Source organism: Myxine glutinosa, chromosome 7 (assembly GCF_964187855.1).
Source record: "Myxine glutinosa chromosome 7, kmMyxGlut1.1, whole genome shotgun sequence".
In the NCBI taxonomy this organism is placed as follows: domain Eukaryota; kingdom Metazoa; phylum Chordata; class Myxini; order Myxiniformes; family Myxinidae; genus Myxine; species Myxine glutinosa.
In genome coordinates this window covers 15,494,748-15,515,128 of record NC_136267.1, presented here as the reverse complement: position 1 = coordinate 15,515,128, position 20,381 = coordinate 15,494,748, and the positions used below count along the sequence as shown (strand labels likewise).

The 20,381-nt window shown below is 42.2% G+C and overlaps 1 protein-coding gene across 1 annotated transcript in view; it reads left to right on the top strand.

Moving 5' to 3' along the window:
• The window catches only part of LOC137430987 (A disintegrin and metalloproteinase with thrombospondin motifs 15), a 49,464-nt gene that overhangs the window by 12,430 nt on the left and 16,653 nt on the right, over positions 1-20,381 (top strand). The window contains exons 3-5 of the mRNA XM_068121807.2: positions 6,912-7,079; positions 9,950-10,233; positions 15,363-15,549. Coding sequence (XP_067977908.2) covers positions 6,912-7,079; positions 9,950-10,233; positions 15,363-15,549 — 639 coding nt within the window. The remainder of the gene's footprint in view (positions 1-6,911; positions 7,080-9,949; positions 10,234-15,362; positions 15,550-20,381) is intronic.

Sequence of the window (20,381 nt, the reverse complement as noted above, 5' to 3'; positions counted from 1 at the left end):
CGTGATCAAGGCAGGGCAGAAGCTTGGTGCTATTGGACCTCACCCCTTATAAAGGGAAGAGGAGGAGAACAACAAGAACTGTATTCGGATTGTACGTAACCAGGTAATCTAGCCAGGGATTGAATCCCGACCCAGCTACAAAATGTCATCCCCGGTGTTTCACAGGCTGTGCGATTCATCAATATGTGTACCGTCCCTCAGATGGACGTTAAGCAGGCGTCCTGTCTGCTGGAATTAGTTGGTGGATGTTAAGAATCCTGTGGCGTCCTCAGCGAAGAGGAGGCGAGCTATCACCGACACCCGGAACAAATGACAAATTCTTGCCCTAACCAGCAGAGGGCAGTCATTGCATCAGTGGGACAGCCGCACACTCAGCCAATGATGCTACCCCGCGGCCTTGTGCTGCATACAAATGAAGAAGACTAGAATCAACTTATAATAAGACTTTTCTCTAGCAAAATGGTTCATACAATCCGGTTTGGGGATTTTTCCACATGTTGTTTTCCATTTTTCTTCAGCTAATTTCAGCAGCATAGGAGTTAATTTATATAACTAGTGTGGCTCGGCGTGCTCCGCACGCCTCACCACACATCGTTTCAGAGGGATAGGCATCTTTGACCATTTCGGTGTCTTTTGTGTCTTCAGAGTGTTTTGGATCCTATGGGCCTTTAAGGGTATTTTGGGTCTTTGGGGTGTTTTGGGTCTTTGGGGTCTTTTGGGTCTTCGGTGTCTTCAGGGGCTTTTGGGTCTTAAGAGTCTTTTGTATCCTCTGGGTCTTTAAGAGTCTTTGGGGTATTTTGGTTCTTTGGGGTCTTCAGGGTTTTTGGGGTCTTCAGGGTGTTTTGGGTCTTTGGGGTCTTTTGGGTCTTCAGTGTCTTCAGGGGATTTTGGGTCAAAAGGGTCTTTTGGTTCATCTGGGTCTTTTGAGTCTTCGGCATCTTTTGGGTCTTAAGGACATTTGGGTCTTCGGGGTATTTTTGAGCCTCAGGGCCTTCAGGGTATTTTGGGTCTTTGGGGTCTTCAGGGTATTTAAGTGTCTTTGTGGTCTGCTGAGTGTTTTAGGTCTTCAGGGTGTTTTGGGTCTGTTGGGTATTCAAGGTCTTTGGGGTCTTCGGGGTCTTCTGGGTCTTCGGGGTATTTTGGGTTGTCAGGGTCTTTATAGTCTTCAGGGTGTTTTGGTGTTCAAGGTGTTTTGGGTTTTCAGGGTATTTTGGGTCTTCGGGGTCTTCAGGGTCTTCAGAGTCTTCAGAGTCTTTTTGAGCCTCAGAGCCTTCAAGGGTATTTTGGGTCTTTGGGGTGTTTTGTGTCTTCGGTGTCTTCAGGGTATTTTGGGTCTTCAGGGTCTTTAAGGGTCTTTGTGGTCTTCTGAGTGTTTTGGGTCTTCTGGGTCTTTGGGGGTGTTTTGGGCCTTCAGGGTATTCTAGGTCTTTAAGGGTATTTTGGGTCTTCACAGGTCTTGGTGGTCTTAAGGGTCTTGGGGTAATTAAAGGGTCATCAAAGGTCTGAGGGGTCTCAGCAGTCTAAACGTAATTAATAGGTTTAATTATGAGGGTGTTAATTTTATTTGAAGAAGAAGAAGACGTTTGAGTCGCATACAAACAAACATACATAACGACATAGCCATATACAGTCACGTGAAAAAGTAAGTACACCCCATGTAAAGTTTTGACTTTTTCAACATATTTCAACATACAGCTATTTGATCTTCATTTCAACAATATTGATAGATAAAGGTGATATAATATAACAAATATCATGAAACGTTTACATTTTGTCGTCCATTGTATAATTTAAATAAACATAAATGCAAATTTCGCATGTGGAAAAAGTAAGTACACCCTTGGCTCTAATAGGTGGTATTGCCCCCTTTGGCAGAAACTACCTCAAGTAGGCGTTTCTTATAACTGTCTACCAGTCTCTGACATCGACTGGGAGAAAATTTTGCCCACTCCATGCAGAATTCTTTCAGCTGTGCGATGTTTGAGGGGTTTCTTGCATGCACAGCTCGTTTCAAATCCCCCCACAACATCTCGATGGGATTTCGATCGGGGCTTTGACTTGGCCATTCCAGAACCCTCCATTTCTTTCTTCTCAGCCATTCCTTGGTGGATTTACTGGTATGTTTAGGGTCATTGTCATGTTGCAAGGTCCAACTTCGGTTGAGCTTCAACTTTCCGACAGATGGCCTCTCATTATCCTCAAGCACCCTCTGGTACAATGAAGAATTCATAGTGGATATAAAACAATATAGCCTATGATGGTGAGCTGCCCAGGCCCTGATGCAGCAAAGCTGCCCCAAACCATAATATTTCCACCACCATGCTTTACAGTTGGTATCAGGTTCTTGTGGTCAAATGCTGTCTTTGGTTTTCGCCAAACATGTCTTCTGATACTGTGGCCAAATAGCTCTACCTTTGACTCATCTGTCCAGAGCACATTGTTCCAGAAGTGCTGGCCTTTGCCTAGGTGTTCATTGGCAAACTTCAGTCTTGACCCGATGTTCTTTCTGGACAGCAAAGGTTTCCTCCTGGCACACCTTCCATGTAGATCAAATTTGTGCAGCCTCTTTCTAATGGTAGACTCGTGCACTTTGACATCAACAGCGGCAAAAGCTACCTGTAGGTCCCGTGATGACATTCGGGGGTTCTTAGAGACTTCTTTCAGCATCTTGCGGTCTGCTCTCGGGCTGAACTTGCTGGGGCGGCCTGGCCTGAACAAATTGGCAGTTGTTTGGAATCTTCTCCACTTGTAGATAATCTTCCGGACAGTCGAATGATTGATTTCAAATTGTTTGGAGACCTTTTTAAATCCCTTCCCAGACTCGTAGGCATCTATAACCTTCTTTCTGAATGCCTCAGAGAGCTCTTTTGATCTAGGCATGGTGACGCCGCACACTTTAACGACAAAGAAAACCAAACGAAATGTCTGAGGTTTAAATAAGACAGGTTCCTCCAAGATCCTCTCTAACGATGTTCTAATCATTTGCACCTGAGCTGGTGCACCTGATTCTAATTTTAGGTATTTGAAGTAGTGATAAATGTAGGGGTGTACTTACTTTTTCCACATGCGAAATTTGCATTTATGTTTATTTAAATTATACTATGGACTACAAAATGTAAATGTTTCATGATATTTGTTATATTATATCACCTTTATCTATCAATATTGTTGAAATGAAGATCAAATAGCTGTATGTTGAAATATGTTGAAAAAGTCAAAACTTTACATGGGGTGTACTTACTTTTTCACGTGACTGTACGTTTGCCCTATTATAATGAAATATGATATGATATGAATAAGGCTTACGATATAGTGTCAGTGTACCCAGAAGTAAAATGTCAGGTGTACCCCAAAGTGATGTGAACGGAGTCGGCAAGCACGATATGTTCATGGGTGTGGTGTGTACCCTGAAGTGATGTGAACAGAGTCGGCAAGCACGATATGTTCCTGGGTGTCATGAGTTATCCACCGATTGCGTTTCACGTCAACCAGTAAGGTCTAAAGAAAAAGAAGCGTATCCAGAGGTGTGGTAAAATAACGTTAGGCGGGAGACCAAACCTGAAAATGCTGGAGACCAAAGCTGAAATTGGAAAAACAATATAGCCTATTTTACTCCAGGGGGTCCCAGGATTACCCTCCCAAAATATCGTTGCGATCTTTTCAGCCGTTTTTGTGGTACCTGGGGATGGGCGTTTTCGCGGGATGGACAGACAGACAGACAGACATTTGGTGAATTTATAGTAAGATCCTAGCCACCTGGGGTATCGAACCCCCTAACCTGATGAGGCAGCAGGGCACAGATCAAGTCCCATTACAGCATTTACTCCATGACCTGTTAGCAACAAGTGTCGTCTGCCACACGTACCCATGGTCTCTGCCCTGCTGATCACTAGTCAGGAGGTTTGCAGTCAGGAATAATAAATTAAACCAAAGGCTAGCGCCCTGATGCTAGATGTGACATCACATTTATCCGTGACCATAAAGGCATAAATCTCAGTCTGCAAAGACCCGAGTGCCACACGGAGGCCATCCGAGTTTGGAGGTGATGTGTCAGCATAATTTATGTGCATGACATCATTGTCATGAAACATCTAGGGTCAGTGTGCTCCTTCTGTTTAATTATATCTACTCGTGAGGTACCCGTACTACACACGGGTGGGAGGCTAGAAGCAAACAGACAATGCAGAAACGGTGAATGCTAAAGCATGAAACCAATAAATTCCACATTCCTGTAGCACCTCCAGTCACACGTCAGACATGGACAGCAAGTTCGTGAAGGACTTCCATGAAAAACGTACCCATTCTAAACAAACGGGTACGTTTGTTCCATACCCAGTCAATGGCGAATCTGCATATGGTGATCCGCGAATTCACGTTTAGAAAGTAGAAACCGTCACGGCATTTCGTCATTCACTTGAACTCGATACCTCTTTTTTCATTTCAAACAGCAAAACTCCAATCACAAATGAAACAAGAAAAAGAGCAATCTGAGATTGCAAACCCTCGCCAGGATGTATTTTCAGTGGTTTTTAAGGCTTTTGTGTTAAATCAAATATGGCGGTCCAACCACGTGACCGATGACATCATCATGTTTTCTCCACCAATTTATCCCGAGATTATGCTCAAGAAATTTCATCTTCATCGGATGAAGTTTTGTAATGTGGAATTATGACGTCATAATGGAGGCACCTATGACATCATCATTAACATATTTTATTCCCCATGGAGAGTTCTTTACAATGAGCCATGTCTCAATTTTTTCTGGTCAGCACTTTCGGAGATATAGAGGTACAAAGTTTTACGATTTTTCCAAGATGGCGGCCGAACCACGTGACCCATGACGTCATCGTTTGTTTTTTTTCTCCACCAGTTAATGCCGACATGGCGCTCAAGAAATTTCATCTCGATTGAATGAAATTTTGTACTTGTCGAATTATGACGTCATAATGGAGGCACCTATGACATCATCATTAACATATTTTATTCCCCATGGAGAGATCTTTACAATGAGCCATGGCTCACTTTTTTCTGGTCAGCACTTTCGGAGATATGGAGGTACAAATTTTTTGGTTTTTCCAAGATGGCGGCCGAACCACGTGACCTATGACGTCATAATTATTTTAAAATTCTACAGGTGGAGTTGCACCTATGGTGAAAATTTCCTGTCAATCGGACCAACGGTTGCAGAGAAAATCATATTTATTCTGTGCGGACAAAGACAGACAGACAGACAGACAAACAAACAGACAAACTAACGGACTCAAATGCAATACCCTCTCCTCTGGCGAGGGTCATAACATTAATGTAAAAAATAAAATTTTAACAACATTTGTGACAAACAAATATTTAAATCCTGATGTGAAGTTCCATACGGTTGGGTGAATACAATTACGAATTCAAAATCGTACTTGTATTCACTCAATTCCAATTATCCATTGATACTTTAACAAAACAATTAACACGATTTACGTTTAACGATTTAACATTACGATTGAATGACGGTTGTATTTGGATATTATCAAACCCGCGCATTGCGTAATCTGTCCACTTCCGCATTTGCGGCAGGTTAATAATTGTCATCAAAATCTAAACAGTATTTGTAGAATTTCAATAAAAGTCACATCACTGTTCATATCGGTAAATATTATTCCATCGTGTTTGGAAAAACTGGAAAAACAATATAGCCTATTTTACTCCCAGGGGTCCCAGGAATACCCACCCAAAATATCGTTGCGATCGGTTGAGCCGTTTTTGCGGTACCTTCGAACGGACGGACGGACATTTGGTGAATTATATATATATATATATATATACAGTATATGAAAAGGATTTGATTTGGAAATTTTCAGGGAGGGGATTTGTTCATTCAACTATTTTCGAATGTTTGACAGTGAATGGCGCATTCTTATTGTGACGTCATGATACATCCACCATCTAATGCAGACACATTGATGAATCACGTTGCCTATGAAACACCAGGATGGCAGTTTATAGCTGTGTCGGGATTCGAACCCTGGAATGACACCTTTAGGTCATCATACCAGTTATACTAACATTCTTTACCATATACAAATACATAATATGTAGATGTAGTTACTTCTTGCTGAATAAGTTGTCCTTGCATTCAAGAGTATGTTAGCACTTATATGACGTCATTGTGTGTTCATGTAACAATGGAATCAAGAATCTGATTCATATAATTATTTTGTTAAGGATCTGTAGTCCGTGGGCTGAGTAGGGTTTACATGCACCCCCCCCCCCCCCCCCCACAACTTAACTTCCCGGGTATGTCCATGTACCCCCCACCTTAGGGGTTAGGAAAAACCATGTTAACAGAAAAAAAACTCATTCCCAAGGTACCTCCCACGCATATTTTGATGTTACCCCCCCTGTGTCAGTGATTTCCGAAAATTAGGGGTAGGCGAAATTCAAATGGCCATAACTTTTTACCTCGTCATCCTATGGTTGCATATGACCCCTCAAAATGTTTGTCCTGGGACACTCTTTACAATGATATGTGTTATATGCACATGAGGTCACCAGAGGTCAAACTATGAGGGAATGAGTTTTTTTTCTGTTAACATGGTTTTTCCTAACCCCTAGGGTGGGGGGTACATGGACATACCCGGGAAGTTAAGTTGTGGGGGGGGGGGGGTGCATGTAAACCCTACTCAGCCCACGGACTACTGAGAGTTGATAGATTTTCCAAATTACCATTCCCAGCCGCAAGCCTTGCTCCACATTCCAAGCGCGATTCCACTATTATTCCACAAATTCCATGGAACACAACATGAACATAATCTGTGATTTGGTAATTATAAGGCCTGATATCGGCTTGTCGAGTAGGTAACAATTCTGGGCACCTGCTGACTGACGGTTGTGGAAATGTGATGGGCTGTTGCTTCTGGCAGGTCACGTGTTCAACATGCCACATGACAATGCCGGTGCTTGTCGTCAAGCTGTGGGAATGGTCTCCGATACACACATGATGTCACCAACAATCACACGTGTGGATCATGACAAGCCATGGTCGATCTGCAGTTCCCTCACCATCACCGACTTCCTGGACAGCGGGCATGGTGTGTGTGTGTGTGTGTGTGTGTGTGTGTGTGTGTGTGTGTGTGTGTGTGTGTGTGTGTGTGTGTGTGTGTGTGTGTGTGTGTGTGTGTGTGTGTGTGTGTGTAGGTAGGAGCAGGGAGGATAGAGAGGAAGGGAGGGGCAGGGAGGATAGAGAGGGAGGTCGGGGCAGGGAGGATAGAGAGGGAGGTCGGGGCAGGGAGGATAGAGAGGAAGGGAGGAGCAGGGAGGATAGAGAGGAAGGAAGGGGAAGGGAGGATAGAGAGGGAGGTCGGGGCAGGGAGCATAGAGGAGGTAGGGGCAGGGAGAATAGAGGAGGAGGTAGGGGCAGGGAGGATAGAGGAGGAGGGAGGGGCAGGAGGGATAGAGAGGGAGGTAGGGGCAGAGAGGCTAGGGGGGGAGGTAGGGGCAGGGAGGATAGAGGGGGAGGTAGGGGCAGGAAGGATAGAGGAGAGGGTAGGGGCAGGGAGGATAGAGAGGGAGGTAGAGAAGGAAGGATGGAGAGGGAGGTAGGGGCAGGGAGGCTAGAGGGGGAGGTAGGGGCAGGGAGGATAGAGGGTGGGACAGCGAGGGTGGTACTACTACTAGGGGAGTGAGGATGGATGTGGATGGGTGAGCGTGGAAGTGGAGACTGGGAAGGTAGAGGAGGGAGGTAAGGTGTGGGTGGTGAGGTTGAAGTTGGGGATGGGGGAGAGAGTAGCAGTAGGGACGCAGGCAGGCTGGATGTGGGTGGGCGAGGGTAGATATGGGGAAGGGAAGAGTACTCGTAACTTGTAAATACAGATGTACTCTTAACTTGTAAATACAGATGTACTCTTAACTTGTAAATACAGACGTACTGTCAACTTGTAAGTGTGGTACTCTTAACTTGTAAGTGTGGTACTCTTAACTTGTAAGTGTGGTACTCTTAACTTGTAAGTGTGGTACTCTTAACTTGTAAGTGTGGTACTCTTAACTTGTAAGTGTGGTACTCTTAACTTGTAAGTGTGGTACTCTTAACTTGTAAGTGTGGTACTCTTAACTTGTAAGTGTGGTACTCTTAACTTGTAAGTGTGGTACTCTTAACTTGTAAGTGTGGTACTCTTAACTTGTAAGTGTGGTACTCTTAACTTGTAAGTGTGGTACTCTTAACTTGTAAGTGTGGTACTCTTAACCTGTAAGTGTGGTACTCTTAACCTGTAAGTGTGGTACTCTTAACCTGTAAGTGTGGTACTCTTAACCTGTAAGTGTGGTAATCTTAACTTGTAAGTGTGGTACTCTTAACTTGTAAGTGTGGTACTCTTAACTTGTAAGTGTGGTACTCTTAACTTGTAAGTGTGGTACTCTTAACTTGTAAGTGTGGTACTCTTAACTTGTAAGTGTGGTACTCTTAACTTGTAAGTGTGGTACTCTTAACTTGTAAGTGTGGTACTCTTAACTTGTAAGTGTGGTACTCTTAACTTGTAAGTGTGGTACTCTTAACTTGTAAGTGTGGTACTCTTAACTTGTAAGTGTGGTACTCTTAACTTGTAAGTGTGGTACTCTTAACTTGTAAGTGTGGTACTCTTAACTTGTAAGTGTGGTACTCTTAACTTGTAAGTGTGGTACTCTTAACTTGTAAGTGTGGTACTCTTAACTTGTAAGTGTGGTACTCTTAACTTGTAAGTGTGGTACTCTTAACTTGTAAGTGTGGTACTCTTAACTTGTAAGTGTGGTACTCTTAACTTGTAAGTGTGGTGCTCTTAACTTGTAAGTGTGGTGCTCTTAACTTGTAAGTGTGGTGCTCTTAACTTGTAAGTGTGGTGCTCTTAACTTGTAAGTGTGGTACTCTTAACTTGTAAGTGTGGTACTCTTAACTTGAAAGTGTGGTACTCTTAACTTGTAAGTGTGGTACTCTTAACTTGTAAGTGTGGTACTCTTAACTTGTAAGTGTGGTTACTCTTAACTTGTAAGTGTGGTACTCTTAACTTGTAAGTGTGGTACTCTTAACTTGTAAGTGTGGTACTCTTAACTTGTAAGTGTGGTACTCTTAACTTGTAAGTGTGGTACTCTTAACTTGTAAGTGTGATACTCTTAACTTGTAAGTGTGGTACTCTTAACTTGTAAGTGTGGTACTCTTAACTTGTAAGTACGGTACTCTTAACTTGTAAGTACGGTACTCTTAACCTGTAAGTACGGTACTCTCAGCCTGTAAATACGGTACTCTTAACTTGTGAGTACGGTACTCTTAACTTGTAAGTACGGTACTCTTAACTTGTAAGTACGGTACTCTTAACTTGTAAGTACGGTACTCTTAACTTGTAAATACGGTACTCTTAACTTGTGAGTACGGTACTTTTAGCTTGTGAGTACGGTACTCTTAACTTGTGAGTACGGTACTCTTAGCTTGTCAGTGTGGTACTCTTAACTTGTAAGTGTGGTACTCTTAACTTGTAAGTGTGGTACTCTTAACTTGTAAGTACGGTACTCTTAACTTGTAAGTACGGTACTCTTAACTTGTAAGTGCGGTACTCTTAACCTGTAAGTACGGTACTCTTAGCTTGTAAATACGGTACTCTTAACTTGTGAGTACGGTACTCTTAACTTGTAAGTACGGTACTCTTAACTTGTAAGTACGGTACTCTTAACTTGTAAGTACGGTACTCTTAACTTGTAAATACGGTACTCTTAACTTGTGAGTACGGTACTTTTAGCTTGTGAGTACGGTACTCTTAACTTGTGAGTACGGTACTCTTAGCTTGTCAGTGTGGTACTCTTAACTTGTAAGTACGGTACTCTTAACTTGTGAGTACGGTACTCTTAACTTGTAAGTATGGTACACCCGCTCCTTGGTCCACGGCCTTTCTCTGGCTAGTGTGCCAGCCACAATGAAACCCCATCTTTTTACCCCAAGGTGACTGCCTGCTGGACCCTCCTGCTCACCTGCTGCCGCTACCTACCGAGTTACCTGGAACAGTGTACAGCGCAACACAGCAATGTGAGCTCGCCTTTGGACGTGGCTCGAGTCCCTGCCCATTCACTGTCCCATGTGCTCGTCTGTGGTGCACGGGCCACGCACGTGGGCACCTCGTGTGCCAGACACGACACTTCCCCTGGGCGGACGGAACACGCTGCGGAAGGAACCGGTGGTGCCGTGTTGGGCAGTGTGTGGACAAGGACCATGGATCAGATGAAGAGGTCAGTTGGAATTGGCTACTTTATCATTTACTCATTTATTTTGTCATTCACCACCACAGAACGATCCTTTAACTCTGGATGTCCTTTTCAGGTGAAGTTTCATTGGGATTTTGGGATGTCTGATACGTCTTACTTTGTCTTTTCCATGATGGAATGAGAGTGACCTTTCTCTGACTCTCTTTGTGACGTTGTGAAGTGTTTTGTAACGATGGTAAACACCGAGCAAGCTCAGCATGTCCAAAGGAATGTGTCGGACAGCGATAGACAAAACACATCAATTTGGAAACATTTTACTTTACACCACTTGTAGTTTCCTGCTTCCAGTCATCTTTAAAAGTTCCAAGTTTCACCAAAATAACTATTGTGACAACAACGGGACCCTTCGTGGTAACTTAATACAACCGCTCCAGGTCCTGAGGTCCACCAGTGCCAGTGTAAATAGTTCAAACATCACGTGATGATGCAATTTGCTTTACCAGTCTCACAACACCTGCTCCTTGGTCTACGGCCTTTCTCTGGCTTGTGTGCCAACCACAACATTGTCCAGCCACAACATTGTCCATATCTCTTAAGATTAAGATTAAGAAAAAGCGGTTCAAGTTGGTTTACGTTTTAAAGGCGACGGCATTGCCCCGTTTAGGAACCTGAACTCAAGAGGAGGTCATTATAAGGTCTGCACAATGGTTACCAACCTGTGAGTGATTGATTGTCCGTGCTCCAACCTTTTTAAATGCTGAGCGTCAAGCGAGGGAGCAGCGCATTCCATTTTTAAAGGTTTTGGCACATCTCCGCATGGGTTCCAACTGACAACCGCACAGACTCAGAGCGGACGCTCTCACCATTACCCGACCGAGTCTTGTAGTTGATAGACTGCATGACCTTTAGAACCCATAATGACCTAAAATCAATGCTTATGATCCTAAAATCTTACTCGGTTTACATCCAAACTAGTGTCACAAAAGGATGGAATTGACAGGACGTTGATCGAGGTATGCTAACCGCCGAAGCTGACGTTTCGGGCGTCAACCTTTTGTCGGAGCAAAAGAGGGGCATGAGATAGGTGGTAATGGTGATGTAGGGTGGGAGTGAGTCAGAGATACGTCAGGGAACGACTCATGATGCAGAGAACGAGGGTTCAGGAGTCAGAAGTCAAAGGGGCTTGGACTCCCACACCAGGTAGGTACATCCTGATCCCTTACTTAGCTTTGATCTGACATATGAACCCCTGACTCACTCCAACCCTCTAATCAACATTTCCACCTGTCCCGTCTCCCTCTTTTGCTCTGACGAAGGGTTAACGCCCAAAATGTCACCTTCACCTACTTCAATCAACGTTCTGTCAATCCCAACCATTGTTCTACCTGTCCACGACTGGAGCCTTCACAAAGATTAGTTTTCCATTCTAGTGCTTGCCACCTGGACATTCCTTGCAGTTATATTTCCTTAATCAGCATCCATTGGCGTTTACATGTGACGACGTTCCAAGGTGCGCCTTCTTGCTGAGAGCCGGACGCCTCGTAGCTTTCCTGGCGCTCTGCCATACCTCAATGTCCAAAAGCCTTGAGAATAATTGGCACCTTCTTTCAGGAGACCAGACCACAGGGGTTTTAATTGTCTCACCGCAAACAGGTTGGTGGCTTTGCGGCCTCCCCGGTCTTGCACTGCTCGTGCTTTCTCCCACCACTGCGAGTTCTGCTTCACAGGTAACATTCATCGGATAGTCTGCTAGTTGTTGGCCTGTACTAGCTATTTTTGTGAACTATCATCAGCTCAAGTTCACTCGTCTGTTGTTCTTTCGCCAATTCGGTTGCACTTCCATCCTCGTGACGTTGACCGACTACATATAGTATAACCTCAAGTTGAACCCTTTGTTAATATGGTGGTGTTTGCATTACCTGCTTCTCTGATTCGAGACAGATCACATCCGTTTGTTTGTTTCCTCAAACTAGACGTCAGCAAACCTCCAGCATATTCTTCCGGTATTCTTCAATCCTGCTTTTCTCATCTTTATACGAATTTCTCTATTGTTTGTCCCAATGATGTCCAAGTCAGATGAACTCTCTTCGTACGGTAAAGGAAAGATACCATCACCACAAGGGCTGATCTTCATAGAGAATTGACATGGACCACCACCCAAAAAGGGCATTTGTGATAGTCGCAAATTGAGGCCTAATAAATTAGCAGGGTGCGTTCAAAAATCAGAAGGCACATTGCGCAAAGGTTGTGCTCGTAATGCACGATTTGAGTTCGAGTGCATCCTCGTCAACTAGGTTGGGTTCTGGTGGAACTTCAGCCTTTGGTCGTGTAGTCAAGCACAATTACTTCCTTTACATCTCCACAAACAGACATCATGGTCTTTCGTGCTGAGGCCCTCTGTTGGGATGGAGAATCAGTATGTTCTCGCTCAAAATGTTGGGGGTTCATCCCTGTCTAGAAATTATGATCCCTTCTTTAATCCTGGCCTGGTAGAATAGCCTTGAGCCCTCGAGGTATGTGCACTCACCTTTGAGTTGTCTAGCCTAGGTTTGAATCTACGCCCAGCAATAAAACAAAGCGATACGTCGGATGGATGCTAAGCTTGGTTTTATATCTGCCAGCATTAGTTGGAAAGAATTAAGGATCCTGCACTGTCTGTCTTTCCTGAGGAGCGGACAAGTTTTCTCCAGTACCCTGGCACTCTCGGCACCAGGATCCCACATCAGAATGGCGACTCATCCAGGATTGTAACCATTGTCAAAGAAACCGCTTCGACAGAACCGGCGCTCTCCATAGAGCATGGTCCATCAATGAATGAATGTCCACCCTGGATCAATTCAAGGAAGAGAAAGCAGATCAGGGTTAGCTCAAAAGCTCGGCCGGCACAAGTTTCTGCACAATTTGGAAATTATGTTGATTCAGTTATTGCCATCTTGTTCAACTTCAATCTCTTTCATCAGCATCATCAATGCGCATCGAATGTCTACACTCATCAATTGTCAGACCTATGTAGATATTGGCTTTCGCACGATTGCCTTGACCCTCAACAATATTGACTAGTCTTCATGACCTTGATTCCTCACCTATATTTTCCTGTCCATCCTCAAATTGGACCATCACTTCCTCACTGTGCGATACCATACAACATTCATACCAACCCCAGTACTTCCATCATCTTACCAAGAATTTCCTTTTGGCCCGAGTCTTTCTCGGGATTAAAACGTCTTTGGGATCACGTCCATGGAGTCCAACCGGGACCATTTGGACCTCTTCGATACGAAGCACATTGGTCCAAAAAATTGTATTCGTTCTTCTTCAGTATACTCATTCTTCTCATTTGTTCCACCAGTCTGTCCAAAAAAAACGGATTTTAATTCTCATGTTGGTGGTTTACTCATGTCATGGTCCCATGCCTGTAATACATGTTAAAAGCTCCTCCATGAGTAAGAGATTCTGTAGAGAACATGCAGATCGCCCCTCGTGAACCATGTTTCATTTTTATGGGTTCCAAAGGCAAACAGGCAGAGCCATTTATGGCAACCATCTTCATGTGGATTTTTTCTTCCTCATAAGTAGTGTATGGTGGGGCAGGACGAAACCCAAAGTGACCTCGGTCCTGGTTATATGTTCAGTATCCTGAAAGTCCATATGAACGAATTCTCTGCTGATGGTATTTGAAAAGAAAAAGTTCCCCAAACAAATGGAGCAAGGAGGATGTATATATACAGGTGTGGGAGGGGGGCAGGGGTAAGGGGGGAACATGATGTGAGATATGTCACCCCAACTTTATGGTATTACTAACTTTTCAGCTTAAAATTGGAAACTTCTCACAACTTCACTTTTATGCCAAAACTAACTGCCTAAAACTACAACATGTGGAACGAGGCCTATGCCTCCAAATACAACCAATCTTTTTCCATTCAAAAGCCAGAGAATAGGCCCAAAGGGCTCTTGGATTGCAGTGAAGATCCAAACTAGCTCCTTAAAAAGAGCTCTTTAGAGACTGCAAATCAACTGCTCATCTGACTGATATGCAGGTTTGGGTTGGGTCAGAATATCATAAAAATAGTCTTTTCAAACAATATTGTGAAATTATTTATTTATTTATTATAGATATATACTGCTCCCCAGTATATATCTATAATAATAAAAGACTGTGTGTGTGTGTATGTGCATGTATGTCTGTGTGTGTCAGTGTGTTCGTCTCCTCCATAACTTCAAAACCATGAAACCAGACGGCCCCAAACTTTGCATGCATATTTATTGAACTCCAAGGGGGTGCATGAATGAAAACTGGGGGTGGGGATGGGGGGTTGGGGGAGGGGGGGTTGGGTGTGTTTCAACACCCCTTTTGAAGACAATTAATGGGGTGCTCATAACAACAACAAAAAAAAGCCTTACCAAAATGGCAGTGCACCATCTTGGTCAGCCCTCTGTCATATTGCTGGGTTCTTAAGCCACCATTTTGCTTTGGCCTATTCAAACGTGCCTTGCCTGATTAAAGTATAAAATCAAAATATTATTTTGGATTTGATGATCAGAGCAGGTGGACTAATTAAGTGTCGAAATCTGGAGTGAAATCTGGCAAAGTAAATAAATTAATGATTCTTATTACAAAGAGGAAGAGAGAGGGGAAGGGGCTTGTCCCATTCCTTTACTCATTATAATCTCCCATTTATGTTGATCGTTCCTTTTAATACGCTCTTTAATTTATTTTGCCTTCCAAACTCCCGAGATTTCCCCACGGAGAACCCAGCCACGGCTGCGGGAGCCTTCGTGGCGATCCCGCTGGTTAATTATTTTTGTTGCACTCAATAAGTTACACTTTTGGCACATGAAGTTACCCCTTAATCTTTTCTTCACTCAATATAATTCTCTGAACAGTTGAAAAAGTTAATTTTAAGCTTTGGCAATCTCACATTTTCATTACAGACAGGGTGATTCATCGATGTGTGTGCCGTCCCTCGGTTGAACGTTCAACTAGGCTTGTTCTTTTATGGTCTGGTTAAAACCAGCCACCTCGTCTGGTTATTATATCATATCCTGCACAATAAAAATAGAAATTCCTCAAGAAAACAATGAGTACAAACAACGAAAGAATGAACCACATTCATAATCCCTTATCTAATAAATGCCTTGTTGTGTTCATCCAGGTGCCAGTGGACGGTGTTTGGGGTAAATGGGGCACTTATGAGCAATGCTCTCTATCCTGCGGCGGAGGAGTACAGTTAGCCAGACGACTGTGTGACTCACCAGCACCTGCAAACGGCGGTTCATATTGTGTGGGAACAAGGCTTAAGTACCGATCCTGCAACCTCCAGGCCTGCCCATCTTCCAATGGTCAGCACTCCCTTCCTCCACTCCTTTACTGCCACTCTCTGCCATGTGCCCAAAGCTTATTTGTCTGCATTGCTATTGCATGAGCTATTCTTAAATCTCATTGTTGTTCCTCCTTATCCTTCTAACTTCCTCTCTAACTCGCATTCCTCATAACTCAATGTATTGTGAGCATCAACTGGAAAACTTGATATTGTCCCTCATGGTCTACATGATGATGCTTGTTGCTTCTTTCTGACAAATGAACCGTAACAATCAGTTCTGAAAACCTCGACCGAGTTCATCTTTGTCTTAATGAATCCAAATTGTTCGCTCACCTTCAGCACTCCGAGATTCTCCCTTTCCGGTTATCCTGGAATGCTTTTTTGTTGACGTGAACAAGCCGATGCCACAACACATCAGAGCATCTAATGGCAATATAAACTATGTATAATATTTTGATACGAATTCAAGTTGTCAGCATGAGGTCATAAATAAATATTTTAAAAGTACACCCCCAGCCAACCCAAAAAATGGAAACACCAATAAAATGAGTCATGAGGATCAGGATTATGAAACAGATAATGTGAAATCCAACCGTAAACTGCTATTATGTGGCTATGTGCAGGTAGCGCTGCGTTGAGGAACATGGCCGGTTCACCCACAAGAGTAAAGTCTCATTCGATCGGTCACTTTCACAAGCCCAATGTCTTGACGAAGTCCGAGTTAAATCTTCCTTCAAAAGTCAACAGAGGGGAATGAATAATTACAATCAATGAGATGTGAACAAATCGAGTGGACACTTGTGTGTAAATTTTAAAAATAATTTGAAATGGATGCTAATAGAGCAAAAATGATTGTCATTGGATGGATTCTCGGTTATTGTGACCTATACAACTACAATGGTTACAACACCTCGAAGTGGTGTGTGTGTGTGTGTGTGTGTGTGTGTGTGTGTGTGTGTGTGTGTGTGTGTGTGTGTGTGTGTGTGTGTGTGTGTGTGAGAGAGAGAGAGAGAGAGAGAGAGACAGAGAGAGAGACACAGAGACACAGAGACAGAGACAGAGAGAGAAAGAGAGAGAAAGAAAGAGAGAGGGAGAGAAAAAAAAAAGAAAAAAAAAAAAGGTTCTTCCTGGTGGTTTGTCAGTGAGAGCGGCAGGAGCACCTGGAGTAAGGATGGATTCATTGATATCATATTCTCCATGTATCTATCGATATCTATCTTTCCATCGCTATATCTATCTATATCTATCTTTCCATCGCTATATCTCTATCTATATATATCTTTCCATCGCTATATCTCCATCTATATCGATCTTTCCATCGCTATATCCCTATCTATATCGATCTTTCCATCATGATATCTCTATCTATATCTATCTATCTATATCTATCTTTCCATCGCTATATCTCTATCTATCTATATCTATCTTTCCATCGCTATATCTCTATCTATATCTATCTTTCCATCACTATATCTATCTATATCTATCTTTCCATCGCTATATCTATCTATCCATATCTATCTTTCCATCACTATATCTCCATCTATATCTATCTATATCTATCTTTCCATCGCTATATCTCGATCTATATCTATCTATATCTGTCTTTCCATCACTATATCTCTATCTATATCTATCTTTCCATCGTGATATCTCCATCTATATCTATCTATCTATATCTATCTTTCCATCACTATATCTCTATCTATCTTTCCATCGCTATATCTCTATCTATATCTATCTATATCTATCTTTCCATCGCCATATCTCTATCTATATCTATCTTTCCATCGCTATATCTCTATCTATATCTATCTTTCCATCGCGATATCTCCATCTATATCTATCTATATCTATCTATATCTATCTTTCCATTGCTATATCTCTATCTATATCTATCTATATCTATCTATATCTATCTTTCCATCCCTATATCTCTATCTATATCTATCTATATCCATCTTTCCTTCGCTGTATCTCTATCTATCTATATTTATCTTTCCATCGCTATATCTCTATCTATATCTATCTTTCCATCACGATATCTCTATCTATCTCTATATCTCCATCTATATATGTATGTCTAGCTATCTACATATCTATCTCTATCTATATATCTATCTATCTCTATCTATAATCTATCCATATATCTATCTCTATCCATATATCTATCTCTATCCATACATCTATCTCTATCCATATATGTATCTCTATTATTTATCTATCTCTGTCTATATATCTCAATCTATCTATAATCTATCAGTATATCTATCTCTATCTATCTCTATCTCTCTCTATATCTCTATCTATATATCTATCTCTATATCTATCCATATATCTATCTCTATCTATCCATATATCTATCTCTATCCATATATCTATCTCTATCCATATATCTATCTCTATCCATATATCTATCTCTATCCATATATCTATCTCTATCTATATATCTATCTCTGTATATATATCTCAATCTATCTATAATCTATCGGTATATCTATCTCTATCTATCTCTATCTCTCTATTTATATATCTATCTCTATTTATATATATCTATCACTATCTATATATATCTATCTATATATCTATCTCTATCGATATATATATATCGATCGATCTGTAATCTATCGGTATATCTATCTCTATTTATCTATCTCTCTTTACATCTTTATCTATCTCTCTCGACATCGATATCTATCTATCTCTATCTATCAACATATCTATTTATCTATATATCTATCTCTCGATCTCTCTATCTCTCCATATCTATCTCTCTATCTATCTCTATATCCCTATCTATCTATCTATCTATCTATCTATATACAATATATATCTCTATATATCTATTGAAATCTCTGTCTATCTATGTATCTATCTCTATCTATCTATGTAATATATCTCGATCTATATAATATATCTCTATCTGTATAATTTATCTCTATCTATCTATCTACAGTCACGTGAAAAAGTAAGTACACCCCATGTAAAGTTTTGACTTTTTCAAAATATTTCAACATACAGCGATTTTATCTTCATTTCAACAACATTGATAGATAAAGGTAATATAATCTATCTATAATTCCAGTAATCTCTGTGTGTATGTATGTATGTATGTATGTATGTATGTATGTATGTATGTCTGTGACCGCTGTTTCTCGACAACCACGGGTCCGATATACTTTAAACTTGCCAGGTATATTGCTGGGGACCCGAGGATGTGCCTTTTCAAGGTTTCATATTAATCGGACAAGTAGTTACCGAGCTATGTCCAAAAAACGATTCAACCAATCAGAGAGCAGTGAGCTATCACGTGTGCCGAACGTGCCGAACAGACTCTGCCTCGGACGGCACATTTGAGAGCGTATTCATTTATTTCACGTTGGCAAACTATGTTGGCGTTAAACTATGTTTTAAAACTAATTAAAACTAATTTGCGATTCTTTCGCTTTCCTGCGCGTTTGTGCACGCTATGGCGATTTCTTTACCAAACTCCGCAAGCCGTTCGCTTTGGACCAAACCATTTCATGTAAATAGAGGGGGGGGATTGTCACCGTACTCGCAAGCCATTCGCTTTGGACCAAACCATTTCATGTAAATAGAGGGGGGGGATATAATTTTAGATATATATATAGTACGGGCATGCCCTAGTCTATCTATAATTCCAGTAATCTCTGTGTGTTTGTTTGTCTGTGACCGCTGTTTCTCGACAACCACGGGTCCGATATACTTTAAACTTGCCAGGTATATTGCTGGGGACCTGAGGATGTGCCTTTTCAAGGTTTCATATTAATCGGACAAGTAGTTACCGAGCTATGTCCAAAAAACGATTCAACCAATCAGAGAGCAGCGAGCTATCACGTGTGCCGAACGTGCCGAACAGACTCTGCCTCGGACGGCACATTTGAGAGCGTATTCATTTATTTCAAGTTGGCAAACTATGTTGCCGCTATGTTGGCGTTAAACTATGTTTTAAAACTAATTAAAACTAATTTGCGATTCTTTCGCTTTCCTGCGCGTTTGTGCACGCTATGGCGATTTCTTTACCAAACTCCGCAAGCCGTTCGCTTTGGACCAAACCATTTCATGTAAATAGAGGGGGGGGGGATTGTCACCGTACTCGCAAGCCGTTCGCTTTGGACCAAACCATTTCATGTAAATAGAGGGGGGGGGGGGATTGTCACCGTACTCGCAAGCCGTTCGCTTTGGACCAAACCATTTCATGTAAATAGAGGGGGGGGATATAATTTTAGATATATATATAGTACGGGCATGCCCTAGTATAACAAATATCATGAAACATTTACATTTTGTAGTCCATTGTATCTATCTATAATTCCAGTAATCTCTGTGTGTGTGTGTGTGTGTGTCTGTGTGTGTGTGTGTGTGTCTGTGTGTGTGTGTGTGTGTGTTTGTCTGTGACCGCTGTTTCTCGACAACTACCGGTCCGATATACTTGAAACTTGCCAGGTATATTGCTGGGGACCCGAGGATGTGCCTTTTCAAGGTTTCATATTAATCGGAGAAGTAGTTACCGAGCTATGGCGATTTAGCCGTTCGCCGTTCGCTTTGGCTTTGCGAATGGACCAAACCATTTCATGTAAATAGAGGGGGGGGGGGGTTCTGTGGTCGTTCGCTTTGGCTTTGCGAATGGACCAAACCATTTCATGTAAATAGAGGGGGGGGTTCTGTGGTCGTACGCTTTGGCTTTGCGAATGGACCAAACCATTTCATGTAAATAGAGGGGGGGGGGGGTTCTGTGGTCGTTACTGCCACGCGGTTTGGAATGTTTTTCCTTTTCATTTTTTTTTTTTTTGGCAAGGAACGGGCACCCACGTACGGGCACGTCCTAGT